The sequence below is a fragment of the Papilio xuthus genome, unplaced genomic scaffold, assembly GCF_000836235.2.
Source record: "Papilio xuthus unplaced genomic scaffold, Pxut_1.1 DF826945.1, whole genome shotgun sequence".
Taxonomy (NCBI): Eukaryota; Metazoa; Arthropoda; class Insecta; order Lepidoptera; family Papilionidae; genus Papilio; species Papilio xuthus.
The window spans coordinates 3565586-3584542 of NW_013531704.1; the positions used below are offsets into that span (position 1 = coordinate 3565586).

The 18957-nt window shown below is 33.3% G+C and overlaps 5 protein-coding genes across 8 annotated transcripts; 1 reads left to right on the forward strand and 4 right to left on the reverse strand.

Moving 5' to 3' along the window:
- Positions 1-37: 37 nt before the first annotated feature.
- On the reverse strand, positions 38-3757 carry LOC106120955 (uncharacterized). The gene is made up of 3 exons (XM_013316425.1): positions 2839-3757; positions 2307-2654; positions 38-1864 (listed from the first exon to the last, which is right to left on the reverse strand). The coding sequence occupies exons 1-3, from the start codon at positions 3667-3669 to the stop codon at positions 89-91; spliced, it is 2955 nt and encodes a 984-aa protein (XP_013171879.1). The 5' UTR covers positions 3670-3757; the 3' UTR covers positions 38-88.
- A 131-nt stretch (positions 3758-3888) lies between these two features.
- LOC106121463 (uncharacterized protein C7orf62 homolog) lies at positions 3889-5848 on the reverse strand. 2 transcript variants are annotated; one of them, XM_013317146.1, is made up of 6 exons: positions 5633-5848; positions 5206-5373; positions 4757-4960; positions 4473-4628; positions 4246-4399; positions 3889-4147 (listed from the first exon to the last, which is right to left on the reverse strand). In XM_013317146.1, exons 1-6 carry the CDS (start codon positions 5702-5704, stop codon positions 3966-3968), a joined length of 936 nt encoding a protein of 311 aa, XP_013172600.1. In that variant the 5' UTR covers positions 5705-5848; the 3' UTR covers positions 3889-3965. The 2 variants fall into 2 exon arrangements, with proteins under 2 accessions (XP_013172600.1, XP_013172601.1); XM_013317147.1 differs by lacking the exon at positions 5206-5373.
- An 85-nt stretch (positions 5849-5933) lies between these two features.
- LOC106121462 (ATP-dependent RNA helicase p62) lies at positions 5934-8115 on the reverse strand. The gene is made up of 5 exons (XM_013317145.1): positions 7965-8115; positions 6950-7885; positions 6607-6839; positions 6348-6526; positions 5934-6214 (listed from the first exon to the last, which is right to left on the reverse strand). The coding sequence occupies exons 1-5, from the start codon at positions 8015-8017 to the stop codon at positions 6053-6055; spliced, it is 1563 nt and encodes a 520-aa protein (XP_013172599.1). The 5' UTR covers positions 8018-8115; the 3' UTR covers positions 5934-6052.
- Positions 8116-8894: 779 nt separating this feature from the next.
- Positions 8895-13030, reverse strand: Rm62 (ATP-dependent RNA helicase Rm62). Of its 3 annotated transcripts, XM_013316900.1 has the most exons (6): positions 12999-13027; positions 12744-12818; positions 11099-12118; positions 10686-10924; positions 9819-9997; positions 8895-9494 (listed from the first exon to the last, which is right to left on the reverse strand). In XM_013316900.1, coding segments are annotated over exons 2-6 (1620 nt in total). In that variant the 5' UTR covers positions 12746-12818; positions 12999-13027; the 3' UTR covers positions 8895-9314.
- Positions 13031-13574: 544 nt separating this feature from the next.
- On the forward strand, positions 13575-18667 carry HDAC1 (histone deacetylase 1). Its single transcript, XM_013316791.1, has 11 exons — positions 13575-13783; positions 14119-14231; positions 14311-14428; positions 14630-14730; positions 14951-15194; positions 15555-15731; positions 15954-16056; positions 16170-16404; positions 16513-16602; positions 16854-17001; positions 17100-18667. Exons 1-11 carry the CDS (start codon positions 13735-13737, stop codon positions 17174-17176), a joined length of 1455 nt encoding a protein of 484 aa, XP_013172245.1. The 5' UTR covers positions 13575-13734; the 3' UTR covers positions 17177-18667.
- The last annotated feature ends 290 nt before the right edge of the window (positions 18668-18957 follow it).

An 18957-nucleotide genomic window follows, 5' to 3' on the forward strand; every position in this document is an offset into this window, starting at 1 on the left:
ACAAAAAGCCAACGAGATCTTAAACAAAAACTTAAAATGCTGTAAATGTTTAATACCATATGTTAAGTAAAAAGAAACAAATACATATTTAATCTGATAATTTAGGAGTTTTTCTAAAAACGGGTCGTACAAATTCATTATACTCTTTTAGAAAAGGTGTTGGATCCAATCCTTCACACCACTCTGTAAAAAATATTAAACCCTCTTTTTCGTCAGCTGTTAATTTATGTTTTGACTTCACTTCGTCTTCTTCCTCTACAATAGACTTTCTTGTACTGGCGTGCTTCTTTTTAGCTTTTATTAAAACACTTTTTACTGATGGAGGTCTTGAAAATTTTGCAGGAGGTAAAAATGCTTTATTCATAGCATTCGTCATTTCTCGGAATGCTCTCAGTTCTCGCTGTGCCTTGTAAGCGTTCATCATTGTCTTTAGATCTTGTGAAAAGAAGTCATTTCTCGCTTGATTGACAATTTTAAAGTCTAAAGCATCTAACCGCAGATTATAATCTTCATACATCACCTCCAAAATCTTCATTGGATCGTGTAGACTTTGGTGGCCTTCTTCACATTTACCAAAAATTTGTTCGTAAACGTATTCGATGCAAATTTTAAGCTTCAAAGTGTCAGGACTGGCGACACTTTCGTAAAATGTATCGTTTAAAATACGGAAGAATTTTTCTTGTAGAAGTTGTTCATTGTGATTTTCTCGCTCTATTTCATAATTAATACTATCAATATAAAATTGAAAGTAATCAAGTTCGTGTTTCGTTGCTTGTTTTAATTGCTTAATTCGTTCTTGTAACAAACGAAATGGTACATTCGTTTTGGATAGCTGGATTAAATATTCTCTACTCTGTAATTCCATAGTACGAAATAAGTACATCATTTGTTCAGGCGTCTTAAAATACATGTGCGCTGGTAGAGGATTTTTAAATTCAATTTTTGCGGATTCAATAATTTTGTCGATATCCAAAGTATCCACTAGGTCATTATCTGTAGCAAATTGTCCAGATTCAAACTGGATGGAACGTACTCTGTCCCTTAATGTCTCGTCATAAATTTGCCGCCACGAAAGAGGAGCAACAAACAACAAAAATCGTCTGTAAATCTTCAAAACACCTCTAATTGCGTCTAGTTTAAAAATAATGTTATTCAGAAGGGTTAAAGTTGAAACATAACTTAAAAATTGAGAATTTTTGGCGACCAATTCGCTGTAAAGTTTTTCTGCTTTTGAAACTTTCTGACATGCCTTTTTGTAGTCTTCTGTTAGAAATTTTTGGAAATTTTGTATATGACGCTTCAAGTTCTCTACAATTTTGTTATGCTCCGTGGATTCCTCCATAATACTTTTATCGATATTTAGTATTAAATCTCGTCTGTAACCAATCTGCTGTCGATCCATAGCGTAACTACGTATATTGTTAATATACACTTTTATATCATCAAAACAACGCAGTGGGCGACCTTCGATGACTGAATAAAATTCTGGATGAATTTCTACAACTGCTCTTACACTATCACTGGTTTCTTCGATAAAGAGTCGTTCTGAAATATCTCTCGTAGCAGCCATTCGTAAATTGTCTTTCATATGTAGAGGTTGAGTTAATCTTTTCCTCATATAATTCTTTTCCTGCTGGTCGCTGTATTTGATATATGATAGAAGTTTCTCAGATCTTGGTATTCGGAATGGCTCCGCTTTTCTTTTCCCTTCATCTTTGCGTACTGCGTGACGACGGTCGGTGAAATAATGCTGAGTATTCGGTACATATCTTCTTCTAAAAATTATATCTAAAGTTTTTAAAGGAACCATGGGTTTTCGCTCTTTATGTAGGCACGACATTATATAAATAATATTACAAAATAATTAAATATACACGAAATATGGTATGGAAAAATATCAATGTCACTTAAATTCTTTGCGGCGTCTGCCAGTGTCAATGTCAGTCTAGAACAAAACATCTAAAAAATTAAAATCTTATTCGACACTGCACACTTTTTAATAAGTTTACATATGTATTATCTTTACTGTCGCACTCAGAGTTTTTAATGGGTATTTAAGCATATCCTTAGTGGAGATTTCTCATGGTAAATCTACATCCTGAATGAAAAATAAAACACAGATTAAAAACAAAATAACAATCGAAACATAGAAAGATCAAAAGATAGAAACAAAAGAACATCATTCTCATTAAGCATTTTATTAACTGCTGTACTATTAAGTAATACATCTAAGAAAAATGCTATAAGTTTCACAAATTATTCTTAAGATTATAAGATATTTTCAATCTCTTAGTTAATTTATCAACATCTTTTAATATCTTAGCAGCTTCTTTCGCTTGCTTTATTTCCCTGGCTCCGTCATCGTAGATTATTTTTTCAATAGACTTGACTTCATTTAAATCGAAGGCAGATAGTTCCAACATTACGGAGTTATATTCTTGTTCTAACGCAAGAACCTGGTCCAAAGTGCTCAGGTGAGTCTCGTTTGGACCAATTAGTTGTTCGTAAGCAAACTCTACGTAATTAGAAATTTTTAATACACTTTCTGAGCATATCAAATACTTTATCTTGTCATTCAAGATATTGTAAAATTCTTCTTTCAATTCTTTTTCTCTCTTTTCATCCTCTTCAATAGCTTTTTGAACTGAATGCATCTGTAAAAAACAAAACGTAAATATACACAACACTAAAGCATTAAGCGTGACCTTTCATGGCTTAAAAAAACACCTCTACAACAAGACAATCATCTCTCACATTCTTAAAAAAAACTGACAATGTGTCTCTATACCTGGTCGGAGGTAGAAACCTAGGGCAACAATATTAAATTAACAAGGTTACCTGTTCTTGTATGAAATCCAACTCATTTCGAAGTAAATCTTCAAGAAGGCTGGCTGATTTTAAAAATCTATTCTTTTCCGAACGTAGTTCTACTGTTTTTAAAAGGTAATTTAAATTTTGCTGCTCTAGCGATTGAAAAATAATTAGAATTTGTGCTGGTTTTTCAAAATACAGTACAGCTGGGGGCAGTTCTCTCAATTTTTCTATCACTGAGTTCACATTAATTTCACAAAATATATCTGAATCCAAAGTGAAAATATCCAAATTACTCGTTACTAAATTTAATTTATTATTATCTTGCCATAATACTGGAGCAGCGTTATATAAAAATTTTTGAAACGAAATTAAAATTTGCAATGTCTCATCAATGTATTGCAACTTAGATCTGAGAGATGCTAATTCGTAATTCGCTTTTTTGTGTTCTTCTATTTGATTTGCTAACTCCTTATCCAAATTATCAGATTTTTTCATTACAACAATAGTCTTATTGTTATCATCCGCTAAAAATTTATTAAAACTTTCTTGACATTCACTAAAATGTTTCGATGCAGTTTCGTATATTTTTCTCTCTGTTTTAATATCTTTATCTATGCGCAATATTTCATCTAAGAGGAAACCATGAAATGTTCTTTTTAATGCAACATCTTTGATATATTTCTTATACTTACGAATTGAAGTATCAGGTCGAATCGGTCTTCCGTCTACTAAAGTATAAAAGTCTGGATCTACGTCTATAATTGTCTTAATTTGATTGTCATTTTGATCTTCTATTGGAGGGAGCTTAATACCTGACTTTTTTGATATTCTTTTCAACAAAACTTTTTTATCCATCGCCACAACCGTTTCGAATGCAGTTGATTGTAATAAAAGCAAGAAGTTAGTTCAATATAACCATAGCAACAAATATTCACTGAAGTATTGTTTACTTAAAATATTTTCAACGCCTAATTGAATCATGTAAATAAAAATAAATACGTACAGAAAACCTTTTAATATGGAATTTTTACTTTAATAAACTTCTGATGAGTTAACTTTCATAATTAAATTTGATCGTACCGTTAAAAAATTAATAAAAAAATTACTAGAACTTAATACACAGATTTAAACAATTATAGTACTAGCGAGTATTAGTCACTATCCGAAGTATCAGTTTGATCTTCGTCCCTTTCTGTTTCCCTGCCTTCATCGTCGACGTCTTTCTTTACTTTCTCCCATGGCATGACTGGAAGTGGCTCAACGAATGAATCATCTATCTTCAATTTATACAGAAACCGTGGGGTGAAATGAGTTGGTAACGGCCACACATTTTCTAAAATTAAACCATTACGTAATGTTAGATGATTTTAAGTTCGAATAGGAAGTAGTTTATTTTGTTTAAGAAATCAGTCAAAAAATAATAGAATTTACCAAAATAGAAAACGTAGTCATCAACTCTCCTATGCATATGTGCGGTGCGACGCAGATCAAGGATATACCTCGATTCCAGCAAAAAGTCCAAAAGTGTCACTTCTGGCAAAGTCTCTATCTTCGGATCCACCGCACTCAAGCCTTCGAATGATAACTACAAATAGAAATAATTTAAACGTAACAAAAACATTTAAAAACAATCGTATTTATAACTGAGTATTTCTTACATGGTGTTCATGCTGTGCTAGATCACAGAGTTTACTCATTTTATCGAGAAATATCCTCAATTGCTCCATGTGTTCGGCTATGGGGCCATAAACGTCCAGGTTTCCGACAAGAGACGGGGGACGGGCAGTAAAAGCTCGCCAGCCGCTAAACATAAGCTAAGAACAAAACAAACTACTACACACATACAATAACATGATACATGACCGAATTAAGAACATAAATGAATTAATCACTCTAGGTACATCATTTCAGAGTTTAAAGGAGTCTAAATATTAGATCTTACCGTTTGCATAGAATGATAAACCATTATAGTCTTTAATCTCCTAAAGATCCTGCATTCTTTCTCCGCATTTCCTTCGATATTGCCTTCTGTAGTTTTTTCTTGAGCAACCGCTTCTACAGCTTCATTTTTAGCCTTTTCCTTACACATTTGAGCTTCAAGGTTGAACAGAAATCTTATCTGACGATGAACTGTGTCTTCGGATCCCTTTTAAAACACTTTACGTTTTTATTTCATTTAGTTCAAACAACAGACACCTAAACTTATATTAACTTAGATATATATGGCTAAAGAAATATTACTATAGCTGCAATTTTTTTTATTAAATTTCAATTTAAAAGCAAACTCAATTACAAGAACACTTAGGCAACTAAGTTTAAAAAAGTTACAAATTACAAAAATTTACAAAAAAAAAACAAAAAAATGTAATAAGGTACATATTAATCTCTAACCTCTATAACGTGGACAAAAAAACTGTCATAGACCAATAGCAAGCCAGTGACATGAATCTCACAGTAACTGGAATTGACGTCGTTCACAGTCTTAGAAAACATATGTATAAGTTCATCCTTTTTTACAAGATGTTCTCCAGCGTATATCATACGAATTGCATACGTTTTCTAATAAATAAAAAACATAAAATTAGTTCAGACTACTATAATGCAGTAAACAATCATCTTTTTTTTTTTAATTAATACAAGGATCTTCTTTCAACACAATAACATTTGCGAGTCTTTTAAACAATACAATTTAGAAGACTTTATCTCAATTGTAATTATTGTGTCCCTTGTGTTATTTACCTTCTCCAGTACCTTACTATTTGTGCTTTGCAGAAATACAAATACACTTATATTATAAAAGTAGTTTTGAAACACGAACCAATCCGAGTCTTGTAAAGTTCTCCTCGACAGTATCTAAAACAGATCTTGTATCGAGCTCAGGTAATGCCATTTTTGAATGTTCATAATAGGGTGTATTTAAATATTTAACTCCAAAACGAGTTGTAACTTATAACTGTCATACGGTTACCATGGAAACCGCTTCTTATTGTTGCAGCCATAGCTTATGCAAAAATGTTCGTTTTTTTTAATAAAAATTAAAGTCAAATAAAAAGTGAGCAGGATGTACAGCCAAGCCTGTTAGGTCTACTATTAAAGACTCGTTAAAAACAAAATGCGTATTAGTTTTATTAGTTGTACTTTAATTATTTGGAAAATCTATATACATACATGAATAAAGCACTATGGAAAAATTATAATACTACACAGCCTGTGACAACTATAATTCAACTACGAATATTTAATAACGGTTATATCTATTATAACTGTTGCGACTTCGGAAATTATTCCTCTTGTTAGGGTTAAATCCGTAACTCCGTTTTGTGTTATATTTGCTTTGATATTCCTTTTGTTTTGTTACATTATAACTTCTTGCCATATCTTCTAATTCACGCGGAACAACCTGTAATGTGTTAAATTAAACTATAAATTAATACAATCACACATAAACCAGATCTTACATATTTGTTATGATGATTACAGAAATTATTTATGAAAGGAAATAAAATAGTAACATTATCAATCCTTTTGTTTACCTGATTAGCTTCTCTGAGTACAGGAATCAAGCTTTTAGCATGCCTTGCATCATCTTCTGTGAGTATGGTGTGTGAAACTCCTTTATTCTGCAAGCGGCCGGTTCTACCAATTCTATGGATGTAGTCTTCCGAAGTATTCGGAAAATCGTAGTTAATCACATGTGTTACCCCATCAACATCTGAAAAATAAGATAAGAAATTATACTTAAAGACATTTCCACCACTAATTAGATTTTAAATAGTTAAAAATGTAACTTACCTAGACCTCTTGCAGCAACATCAGTGGCAACAAGTATGTTTGTGTTCCCACTCTTGAATCTGTTAATGATTGCATCTCTTTGATTCTGTGTCTTGTCACCATGGATACCAACAGCGGGCCAACCATTTCTTCTCAGCGTCAACGCTAAAGTATCCACAAATCTTTTAGTATTGGTAAATACTAAAACTTTCCCCAATCCTTGGCTCGATATATCATGCATGATTTCCTTGAACCTAAAATTGTCAAAGTGAACAAAAATCAACATACTATACAATAAATATAAGACTAAACTTTTGTTCAGAAGTATTGATATCTAAAATAAAGTATAGAATGATCAACTTACTTTTCCATTTTCTCATCCTGTTCACAAATATGAAAATTCTGTTGTATGTTGTGGTTTGCTGATAGCTCTGTGGATCCAACGTTAACCTGTATAAACTCTCCCAAATAATCTTTAGCTAAGTGTTCAACTTCCTTAGGCCAAGTTGCCGAGAACATAAGAATCTGCCTTTCATGAGGCACCTCTTCTAGTGCTTCACGTATCTGTGGCTCAAAGCCCATATCCAACATTCTATCTGCCTCGTCTAAAACAACATATGTGCATCGGGTTAATGTTGTTGTTTTACTATTAATGAAATCATTCAATCTTCCAGGTGTGGCTATTAAAATATCCACACCCTCCTTCAGTGCTGCTGCCTGTGGTCCTCTATTTGCCCCTCCATGTATACACAAGCAACGGACATTCAGCAAAGTTTCAAACTCTTTAGCAACCTCCTCTATTTGTCTTGCGAGTTCTCTTGTGGGTGCAAGTACCAACACTCTTGGGCCTTTACTTCTTCTACCCTGTTTTTCTTTGATGTGCACAACAGCTGGCAAAAGGTAAGCCAATGTCTTACCAGTACCGGTTTGCGCTATACCAACGAGATTTTTGCCACTTAATGCTACTGGCCATCCCTGTGATTGAATTATCGTTGGCTTGACAAGGCCTTGCTTTTTCAAAAATGTTTTTATATAATCAGGAAAGTCGCAGTTTTCGATGTCACGATATGGGCTAGGGACATTATCTCCAATAATAGTTATGTTATGTTCATTGTAATAATCAAGATCCTGCTGCGCTGTTTTTACGGAATAATATTTTTTTTCATGTAATATATTTTTAGTTTGTAAAGTGCCAATATAATTTTTCACGTTTTTATTTGAATATAATCTTATTTCGTTTTTTACCGCATATAATTGGTTTTCTTGAAGTTTTTGTAAATATTTAGCACTTTGGCACAATCTGCAATTAAATTAAATTATAATATAAATTATGAATTTTAACTGTTTTATTAAATAGCGATATTACTGTATTTACTTACGATTTAATCCCATTGCGTCTTAAAAACATCACGGGTAATATATTTAAGGCCATATCGACTATAATTTCATATTATTATAACCTCAAACTTCGTTCTCATTTGCCTGTGCTTGACACTTGTGCTTTTGCCATAGACACAGGATTTTGCCACAGAGTTTGTGAGTGAACTGAATGTTTGCTTTTATTTGGCTTTTATCAAAGTACGGTTATTTTTCTCCTGCCAACGATGTTTTTCGTTTTCCAAGGAGAGGACAACGAAAAAACGTTAAAAATTAATTCTTTTACTCCTATATCTCTGTATATTGTATAAACTAGCTGTTCCCGTGCGGAATCGTCCGGGCTTTTACTACAAGACCGAGTGCCTTCCTAATAATTTTGACAAGTCTCTAGAATCGGTCTTACAATAAAATTAATCAAACAAGTAATATAATTTAGGTTATTACTTTTCAGTTATTAGTTACTAGTTATCGCCCGCTGCTCCCGTCCGCGCGGAATTAGATTAGGTTAGGCTAGGACATGTTTTTGGTCTTATATAGAAGACTGTGGCCCACAGCTTTCTTTGCTTGTCCCGTATACAAAACCGTGGCACCGAAAGGTTTAATAAGTTTGTGTTGTGTGCCCGTGTTCTTTCAGACTATGTTCTACATCGGTAGAAATTTTTAGAGATTCGTTAAGCCGTGCCGGGATACCTTCCAACAAACAGCCATCAGACTTTCACATTTATAAGTTAGCTATCCAATTAAAAAAAATCTTGTTTGAATCAAAATTTTTGGTTTTCTTTATGTAGTTTTGTAGAATAAAACAGGAATACCAAGGAAACTATTTTAATTGTAATTAAAAAAATCAGGAAATGATCGATTGCAAGTTCTATGAGCATATTTCACTGCTGCATTTTTATACATTCTAAAAGGTAAGAAATAATTAAAAAAGACTTGACATATTATTTTTATTTTATTATTATTTTTCACCAGATCAAAAGAACAAAGTGGAATGATGTTATTATATTTGGTACTTCCCCCAAAAGAAGGCGGGGGCACGTGCACTTCAACATTTACAAATTGAAGGTTAGGGCATGAAGAGACAGCAACACAAGCTTATCCTCATTTAAGATATCACAGAAAAAATAATACCGCCTAAAAATAACTTAATGTCAAACACTCATGTTCATTTACTCAATGTATTGTTTATCTAGCCAGAACAGATGTATATGAAAGAATCAAATTTAGACACCTATAGAATACAATAATAGTTTTACTAGGAGAGGGGATGTCACAATCTACAATCTTGTACATTTACACGGTGTATTCATTCATATTCCTAAGAGGATTTGCTACTTAAAAATAGAGATAAGTTAGTATTCATTAAATCGCTTGTGTCCGCCGCTTCCTTGGCCATTGCTCCTGCCGAAACTGGTTCCACGTCTGAAGGAGCCGCCGCCGCCTCCGCGCCCACCGCCGTACCGGCTTCTGTTCCATCCGCCGCCGCCACCGCCACATCGGTCTGCCATCGTCTGTAGTTGCGGGCTGATAGTCTGAAAATTATATTTACATTAGTATCATGTATATTGTCATATTACAGTACTTATTTTTTCTTTTTAACTAATTATTTTTCTTTATTCATTTACGAAACATGACTAAATCATGGTAAATATGTGCACTTTGGTAAATACATATGTTACAACTTTTGAGGATGGGATCCAGGCATGTGTTTAACATGGACACCGAAGGCATGAAGTTGTATTGATGTACCTCATACTTGCATTCATGTCACGCTATTGAAGAACGTACCCATGCCAAAGGTATGAGGAAGTACATAAATCAATTTTACAATCCAAATATAATTAATAATTAATTACCTGATTTGCTTCTTGTAATACATTTACAAGGTCTTTAGCTTGACGTGAATTTGAAGGTGTGAAGAAGGCATATGATGTTCCTTTTGATTTTGAACGCCCTGTTCTACCTATCCGGTGAATGTAATCTTCCGAAGAGTTGGGATAGTCAAAGTTTATAACATATTTGATACCATCCACATCTATAATCCAGAAAATTTAGTTAATGCCATTTCCAATATTGATACATAAAAAAAAAAAACAAAGGGTTTACAGATATTACCAAATGTAACTCATAGCAGTATTACTTACATGAATGAGTTACACAACAAATAAAAGACATTTGCCTCTCACTGAGAAAACCCTGGAGTCTTGTAAGGGCGTTATAATCAATTTGTTTTCACATATACTTGATTGCCCCTTCCAATCTCCATTGTGGCCGAAATAGAAAACCCTTGACCTTTTGCAATCATCTCAACCTGTGGTCAAGTTTTTCAACGATGCACCAGTAGTTCTATGTCTGATTATTAAAATATTCATCTAATATGTAGTGCATCACCAGGTTTTCCAATACTCTCAAGTGTATCCGCATTCACGGACATACCATCAAGCTTCCGGCCGTGGGTCCATCATAGTGAAAGGCACTTTTGAGGCACCATTACATGACGAGTTATTGCATTCTCTAGTTAAACCACTGCACACTAAGTCATCTACAAATCAGCAGTAACATATCCACTAATTTGGGAGAGTACTCAGATAGAACACAATAACTTTCCGCCAGTGCCTCTGAAAAGTATAAACAAACAATATTAATAAATACATATTAAGTACTAATATGGTTACCTAATATTTACTTATTGGTTTAAAAAATCAATTATGATCAGTCCTTACCAAGTCCTCTGGCAGCAACATCAGTTGCTACAAGTATGCTTGCACGACCCTGTTTGAACTGATAGAGAACATCATCTCTTTCTTGTTGTGTTTTGTCACCATGCATACACACAGCTGGCCAGCCAAACCGTCTGATGTTCCTTGTTATATTTTCCACTTTCCTCTTTGTTTCAACAAATATTATAGTTTTGGCACCAGGTTCTTGGCTTTGGCCTATTTCTTGTAAAAGAACATTTAACCTGAAAATGTTATACATCATTAGAATTTTAACATAGAATTTTTTTTTAACAATTTTGATATTTTACTATCAGATCTTCTTAGAGGATAATGTTTATTTTAATCAATTTATATCATACTAGTTCATAAATCATCACTAAATGTAAAAAAGTTATAATAATAGGAAAATAACATACTTGTTCTCCTTTTCATGTTCTTGGCAAACATCTACAATTTGTAGAATGTTATGATTGGCAGAGAGTTGTAGAGATCCAATGTTTATTTGTAAGTAGTCACCCAAATAGTCTTCGGCTAACTTCTTAACCTCTTTGGGCCATGTGGCTGACCACATAAGAGTTTGACGATCAGGTCGAATCTGTTCAATAATTTTACGAATCTGGGGTTCAAAACCCATGTCTAACATGCGATCAGCTTCATCTAGTACTAGATATGTGCAACGTTGTAAGTTTGTAGTTCCCTTTTCCAGGAAATCAATAAGTCTACCAGGTGTGGCAATAACAATTTCTACACCCCTTTCTAAGTCACGAGCCTGTTCCCTTTTAGGCGCGCCGCCAAATACGCACGTGTTGCGTACATATGATGCATTTCCAAAGTCACATGCAACTTGTTGAATTTGTTGTGCCAGCTCTCTAGTTGGTGCCAATACTAAAGCAATAGGGCCATCGCCCCGCCTAATAGGGGGCTGGTTGTTGATATGCACAATCGCAGGCAATATATATGCTAAGGTTTTGCCTGAACCAGTCTGAGCTATCCCCACCAAGTTGTGGCCAGACATAGCTATGGGCCAACCTTGAGCTTGTATTGGTGTGGGTTCCTTGTAACCCATGTTTGAAATATTTTGCATTACATAGTCTGGAAAATTTCCTTCTTCAAAGTGCTGGATAGGATTTGGTATATCCAATCCACTCACAGTAATCTCATGTTTGTTTCTATATTCTTCAACTTCATATGAGGATCTTTTCAATACTTCTGGTGGTGGATTGTAAAAGTTTTTATTAAATGGTTGTAAGGACATAGTATCCCAGTTTGGGCGTCGCATATTTTGTCCACCGGAAAATTCTTTCTTCCCTCCTCCATAACCTCCAGAGTTTCCGAATCGACTTCCACCACCGCCGCCGCCACCACCAAACTTTGATCCATGATTACCAAATTTGGAACCGCCGCTTCCGCCACGACTATTGTTCCAGTTTCCTGACCTGTCACAAGAAAACACGAACATGAATTAATACTTTACCTATATAAATTATAAAATAGACATGTGATATATTTTACATTTTCTTTAGGTAAGCTTCAAATTCAGATAAATGTCTTAATTGTTAGAATTGGTGTATTTCAGAAATAATTAGAAATCAATACACCCTTTACAAGATGGCGTCAGCCACGACTACATTTACAGACTCATGCAAGAACGTATAGACTGATGGTAAAATCAATACTTTGAAATAAAAGGTTACACCGCGCATGTCACGCTATCATGTCATGCGCAAATGCTTTCCAAAAGCACTATTTAATTTGTTTTACTAAAATGAATGGTTTTCGTACTTAAATAATAACCATTTCTAAACATATTTTCGCTGAATGTAAATACTGTGATTCATTAATTTTGTAATCCACGAAGGCTATACAAAATGGCGGTCATTCAATTTATTAAGAACATGAAACATTTGGTGCATTTAAATATAGTTAGAATTACACCGATCGATACATCATGTCAGAAATGTCAACCATTTTGCAGAATTTGAAAAGCTAAATCATTAACATTACTCATGTACTAAAATAAAAATTAAATTGAATTCAACTACTTATACAAGGAATACTTACATTTTTAGATTTCAAATTGTGATCAGGATGTTCTTGATAAATTCAGATGTTATACTCGTTGATTGAAGCAGGGCACTGCAAGTAACGCAATATTGTTATTTAAATGGAACGAAATTTCATAAATAACTTTAGTAACAATGAAACTCGGCAGTAAAACGTTAAAAAAACAATTTAAGTTAATTAATTGACTTTCAACTATAGTAAAACATAAGACATTAACACATAAAGTAAATCCGGTATAGGAAGACGTCTCACCTCGACCACTGCTTTTACAAGAGAGAGAAAAATTAAATATGGAATAGAGACGCGAAATCGATTTCGCAAACCTAGTGAATGGAATGAATGGTGTTATTGTCTTACCAACTTATCTGTAGAGTGGCAAAAATTTGAACTACGACCATGACAATGAAAAACTCAAGCATTGATAGGAGCTTACCAATCGGATTGAAATATTTTCGACGGTGGCGACACTACTAACTTCATACATAATTTGGTCGGTTTATAAGCTAATTGAATGATTTTATTCATTCATTCAAATTGTCCATCCACGTCCAGGAGTCTATATAGTCTATGAGTTGTTCAATGATCATGAACATCTGTGGAAGTTGCATAATTAATTAAATTTCCTTTTTTTCTTACATTTTTTGGAAAATCGCTGCAGTGACCTATATCTCAGGTCTAATAAAAATAATAAAAGGGAACTAAAATAAAATCAATTGGAAAAATTGTTACGAAAACGAATTGGTACATATTTTATCTGTGTAAAATGATACCAACATCATTCGTTCACTCATTCATTTCACTCCTTGTTTATTCAACGTTCAACTCGTTCATTTTCATTCATCGTTTTCGTTTGATTGCAACGCGCCCGCCGCCACTGCTATAAAAGTGAAAGAATAAAAGTTTATTGTTTAACTTTGGTAATTGAATCATTATAATATAAGGAATAACAATAATTACTATTGCATTTTAAAATTTAAACACTTTTACAATGGCTATGCAACCCCATAGTAAGAAAAGGGTTTGCTATTACTACGACAGTAAGTATAAAATATGATACTACTTCAGATTTAAATGTTCAAAATCAGTTAATTTTACTGTTTTAATTAATTTTTATATAAAACATGCAGTAATAAATGATAAACATATTTGTTGCATCCATTTTCTTATTACATTTTTTATGCGATTGTGGTTTAAGTGAGTTTATGGCGTCTGTACGGCGATCTTCGTTGCTATTGGTCCGTGGAAAGTTGATCTCTTTTCACTCAAAGAAGTACAGACTGAAATGTGTCAAGCCAATAAATGAATTGAGTAACATTCGCTTAAAAAGTTAAAATTACTATTAATGTAATTATTTTCAACTTTTTTATTTTAGGTGATATTGGGAATTACTACTATGGGCAAGGACATCCCATGAAACCACACCGTATACGTATGACACATAATTTACTGCTCAATTATGGGTTATACAGAAAAATGGAAATTTATGTATGTATTGAAATAACTTATTAAAATAAAACTTATATTAAATTAGTAGCTTAGACTTAACAATTTTTTATTTACACAGCGCCCACATAAAGCTACTGCTGATGAGATGACTAAGTTTCACTCAGATGACTATATTCGGTTCCTTCGATCAATCAGACCTGACAACATGAATGAATACAATAAACAAATGCAACGATGTAAGTTATTTTACTCTTTTATTAATGCATCTTTAATTAAGACCTCATCTGTTGTTTACCGGAAAGGTGGTAAAGAGGTACCATTTTCAAATATTTTAGTTACAAACATAAATTTTTCTTTCAGAACAAATAATTTCCAGTTGTCATCATACTTATTATACATTTGTTTTCAACTAATTTTATTGTGTATGTTTGTTTTAGTTAATGTTGGTGAGGATTGCCCAGTGTTTGATGGCCTATATGAATTCTGCCAACTATCAGCTGGAGGATCTGTGGCTGCTGCTGTTAAATTAAATAAACAGGTTAATAATGCATTTCTGTTCATATTTTAAAGTCTTTAACTTACTGCTTTATGTAATTTAAGCCCAAATTTATTTCTTTTTATTCTTTATGGCTAAATATAGGTATGAGTGTAAACACCTTTAAAAAAAGATGAAGCAGCTAATGAATGAATGCATAATTAATAAATCTTTGGCCAAAACATACAATATTATATTCTATTCTATGTTATACAATTTGTAGGCATCTGAAATTTGTATCAACTGGGGTGGAGGACTGCATCATGCTAAGAAATCTGAGGCGTCAGGCTTTTGTTATGTAAATGACATTGTCCTCGGTATATTGGAGCTACTGAAGTATCACCAGAGAGTCTTGTACATTGACATTGATGTGCACCATGGTGATGGAGTGGAAGAGGCTTTTTACACAACTGACCGTGTCATGACAGTTTCTTTCCATAAATATGGAGAATACTTCCCTGGGACAGGTCTGTATATCTTTTTTTTATAATTAATATAGTTATGGGTTTCAGTATTACTTTTAATTTGTGACATTGTTAAGAATCAAGTATCATTTTAATTTATTTTAAACTAGTGCTTGTTCATATTAAATGCGCAGGTATGCTACTTTAATGGCATCTACAATTCATATATGAACATATAACATCATGTTTGATTTTTTATGAATGCACCTGCTGATATATGTAATCTTTATTTTTGGAAAGCAGTTTAATAAATAAAATGATGATAATTAAACTCAAGACACACTTGCATTTTGTTATTGATAGATTTAATTGTTATATTTTAGTTGGTCAAATAGAAAGAAAAAACATTGAATTTGTTTTTAGGTGACTTGCGGGATATTGGCGCGGGAAAGGGCAAATACTACGCGGTAAACATTCCTCTACGCGACGGCATGGATGACGAGTCCTATGAATCAATCTTTGTGCCCATCATCTCAAAAGTCATGGAGACTTTCCAGCCTAGTGCGGTGGTTCTACAGTGTGGAGCGGATTCTCTTACAGGTATTTTATTATCATATATCTTTACTGTTGGTTTTCAATGTTAAAAAAACATTTTAGTAATTCAACTAATTTTGTCATCCGTTTCTAAGAAATAAAAGATGATGTAAAACAAGTGTTGTAGTAGTCAAATTTCAGTGTCGAATTTCACCTTAAATGATCATTGATTGATGATTAAATTTAAACTGTCTACAAGTGTAATTTAACATATGTGTAATCTATTAGGTGATAGACTTGGTTGCTTTAACTTGACGGTGCGTGGTCATGGACGTTGTGTGGAACTGGTGAAGAGATTTGGCCTGCCATTCCTTCTTGTTGGTGGGGGAGGGTGAGTTTACAATATTTTAAGCAACAGATTCTTAATTTTGTGTTGTGTTATTGATATAATAAATATCAGGTATATGCTGCCAAACTAATGTTGTTTTAAATTTGTATGATTAGGTACACAATTCGCAATGTCTCCCGCTGTTGGACGTATGAAACATCAGTAGCACTTGGTGTTGAAATAGCAAATGAGCTGCCATACAATGACTACTTTGAATACTTTGGTCCAGACTTCAAACTGCACATATCTCCCAGCAACATGTCCAATCAGAACACACCTGAATATTTGGAAAAGATTAAGAACAGGCTATTCGAGAATCTTCGCATGCTGCCTCATGCACCTGGAGTTCAGGTAAAGTGTTAAAAATAATTGTAAAAAACTAAATCAATTTTTTTGACTTTAAATGTTTTGAAAATGAAATAAATATATTTATAGCAAAGTTAAAAAATATATTTGTAGGTGCAAGCTATTCCAGAAGATGCAGTCAATGATGAATCTGAAGATGAAGATAAAATAGACAAAGATGAAAGGCTACCTCAAAGTGAAAAGGTATGGTTTGAATTTCTTGAATTAATGACATTTTTTTCATAAACAACAAATTTTATTTATTGACTAAAGTTCAATAGTGTGCTCGGGTATAAAAATCCATGAATAAAAAAAATTTGCTAATGTTTCATATGTCAAATATCTCTGGTTTCTATGTCAAAAATAGGTGTAGGGGCTCGTTAAGTGCGAGGGGAAGGAACCTTGAACTGCCGAAATATTTGAAACGTCTTACTATTGTGTGTGTCTTGTTATAGGATAAGCGCATAACTGGTGAAGGCGAGCTGTCGGACTCTGAGGACGAGGGCGAGGGTGGGCGACGCGACAACCGCTCGTACCGCGCCCCGCAGCGCAAGCGGCCGCGCCTCGATAAGGACCTCGCGCACCACAAGGACGACACCAACAGTAAGAGTATATCCTTAAATGTCATATATTGTCAGTCTATAATAAAATTTGCAGTTTTCGGTTCTTATTTATTAATATGTATGATTTTTTTCCGATAGATGAGGATTCAAAAGATGATGTCAAGAATGTGAGCAATTTGGAGGAACCAAAAAAAGAAGCGACGCCTAGCGCCTGATCCGGGCGCTAAGACCACGTGGAGCACAGGACTCGGTGGTTTGTGACCTTATCGGCGCCATCGTTAACGGAGATTCTCCTAGTGTGTGTGTGACAGTGCAAGTGTAGTGCTCTTGTAAGACTGCAGTTGATTCCCAGTTTAACCTGTGATGTGCTCCGTGAGACTAGAATCATTCTCCTAGTTATTTCTATTAAATTAAGATAATGAGTTCAGTAAAATGTTTGATTTTTAATCCATTTATTGAACACACTTAAAATTCATACCTATATTGGGGTATGTTGATAACTTATTTTGATCTTTGATCTCAAAATAATATTTCAATGACTGTTTCTGTTATGGTCAATATTATGGTTACTAAGAGTGGAAAGAAGCGCGCGTAAAGGAAGCCTTCCTAGTAAGTCTACTAGCGCTCCAGGCGTGATTTCTATGGCGCCTTTTTATTTTACCATGCATTTTGATGGGTTATGTGAGACTATAATATAAAGACCTGTGGCGCCTCTTTCTGTCCAGGGCCGTTGGCAATCTCCAAATACCGTCTATATCCAAAATTGTGTTCTGTTACGTCTTGTGCGAAATAACAATTTCTTATGTTAATGTTCTCCGTTCAAACATTGATTATATTCATGTCTTTAATGTACATGATGTTAATTATGCTATCTTAGAAAGAAAATTCTTTATTTTTTGACAACTTATGCTGCAATATGCAAATGGAATGTTTTTATATTACCTTAAGTCATAGTCTAAACTTTCCCTATTTCTATGATGATTTAATAAATAGTAATAACAATGTGTCTCTTATATATTTAAGATTGGTTAATTAGTTAAAATTGTGATTAGAATTTCTTGATAACATGAATATTAGAGTAAGTGTAGTATAATAATTTTATTTTTATATTGTGATGTGAGAACGACGACTTTTGTTGCATATACATATGTGTATATAATATGTTGTCCATTTTTATAATTTCGCATACATCAAGAACTTACAGGTGTAAGGCTGATGTTTTTTCATTATATTAATTTTATTATTTAAAATCATACTTGTGTTAAAATTCTTATATATATATTATAAATTCATAATAGTGGAGTTCTAGTACTACTTCATGATTCAATCACAAGAGCAATGTGTCAATTCATTTTTTGAAACACCTTTTGTTACACTTAATATAACAATCCTTGACTGTATATCTAAGCACTATAAAATACTTAAATTCACTTCCAACATGTAGCAAACCAACACATAGACTGATTTTCAATAGAAGTAAATAGACAGTGTGTATGTATTTTTAAATGTGATTCAAATTGTAAAAGTTATAAAACAGATTTTTTATTTCATAAAATGTATGCAAACCTATAATTTTGTTACAGACCGAATTAAAATATTTCCACGTTCGTTCATGCGCAATTGTTAATAGAATGATTGTTGAGGTGCGAATGTCATTTGTTAAGGATGTAAATATAGTACTAATATAATTAAATACATACAAATCAGTATTGTGTTTTTATTTGTCCGTACGCAATAAAGGGGCTTTGATGGTAACAATGGAATTCAAGGCAGCATGGATAAGGAAACACTGAATAAATTGCTGTATAGTATAATGTACCTTAAAACAGATTATCACAACGCTCTAAAATAAATTGCACCATAAAATAAATGTACCTAAAATCAGTCTGGTACCAAGAAGCTATAACACAAACTGGAATGAATATAAAAATACTATGAAATAATTTAGCAATAGTACACTATATACCTACAAGTTACATACAAGAAAAAATCCATT

Coding starts and splice junctions, on each gene's coding strand:
- LOC106121463 (XM_013317146.1), bottom strand. CDS start 5,704: ATGGCATTACCTGAGCTCGATACAAGATCTGTTTTAGATACTGTCGAG. Junction 4,961..5,205: donor TTTTTGTCCACGTTATAGAG/GTTAGAGATTAA, acceptor GTGTTTTAAAAG/GGATCCGAAGACACAGTTCA. Junction 4,629..4,756: donor TTTATCATTCTATGCAAACG/GTAAGATCTAAT, acceptor TTTTGTTCTTAG/CTTATGTTTAGCGGCTGGCG.
- Rm62 (XM_013316900.1), bottom strand. Junction 10,925..11,098: donor GAACATGAAAAGGAGAACAA/GTATGTTATTTT, acceptor TAACATTTTCAG/GTTAAATGTTCTTTTACAAG. Junction 9,495..9,818: donor TATTACAAGAAGCAAATCAG/GTAATTAATTAT, acceptor TATAATTTTCAG/ACTATCAGCCCGCAACTACA.
- LOC106120955 (XM_013316425.1), bottom strand. CDS start 3,669: ATGGATAAAAAAGTTTTGTTGAAAAGAATATCAAAAAAGTCAGGTATT. Junction 2,655..2,838: donor TGGATTTCATACAAGAACAG/GTAACCTTGTTA, acceptor TGTTTTTTACAG/ATGCATTCAGTTCAAAAAGC. Junction 1,865..2,306: donor CTGCTAAGATATTAAAAGAT/GTTGATAAATTA, acceptor GTGTATATTTAA/TTATTTTGTAATATTATTTA.
- LOC106121462 (XM_013317145.1), bottom strand. CDS start 8,017: ATGGCCTTAAATATATTACCCGTGATGTTTTTAAGACGCAATGGGATT. Junction 7,886..7,964: donor AGACGCAATGGGATTAAATC/GTAAGTAAATAC, acceptor ATTTAATTGCAG/ATTGTGCCAAAGTGCTAAAT. Junction 6,527..6,606: donor TGTTGCTGCAAGAGGTCTAG/GTAAGTTACATT, acceptor CTTATTTTTCAG/ATGTTGATGGGGTAACACAT.
- HDAC1 (XM_013316791.1), top strand. CDS start 13,735: ATGGCTATGCAACCCCATAGTAAGAAAAGGGTTTGCTATTACTACGAC. Junction 14,429..14,629: donor CAATAAACAAATGCAACGAT/GTAAGTTATTTT, acceptor TGTTTGTTTTAG/TTAATGTTGGTGAGGATTGC. Junction 16,405..16,512: donor CTCATGCACCTGGAGTTCAG/GTAAAGTGTTAA, acceptor ATATATTTGTAG/GTGCAAGCTATTCCAGAAGA.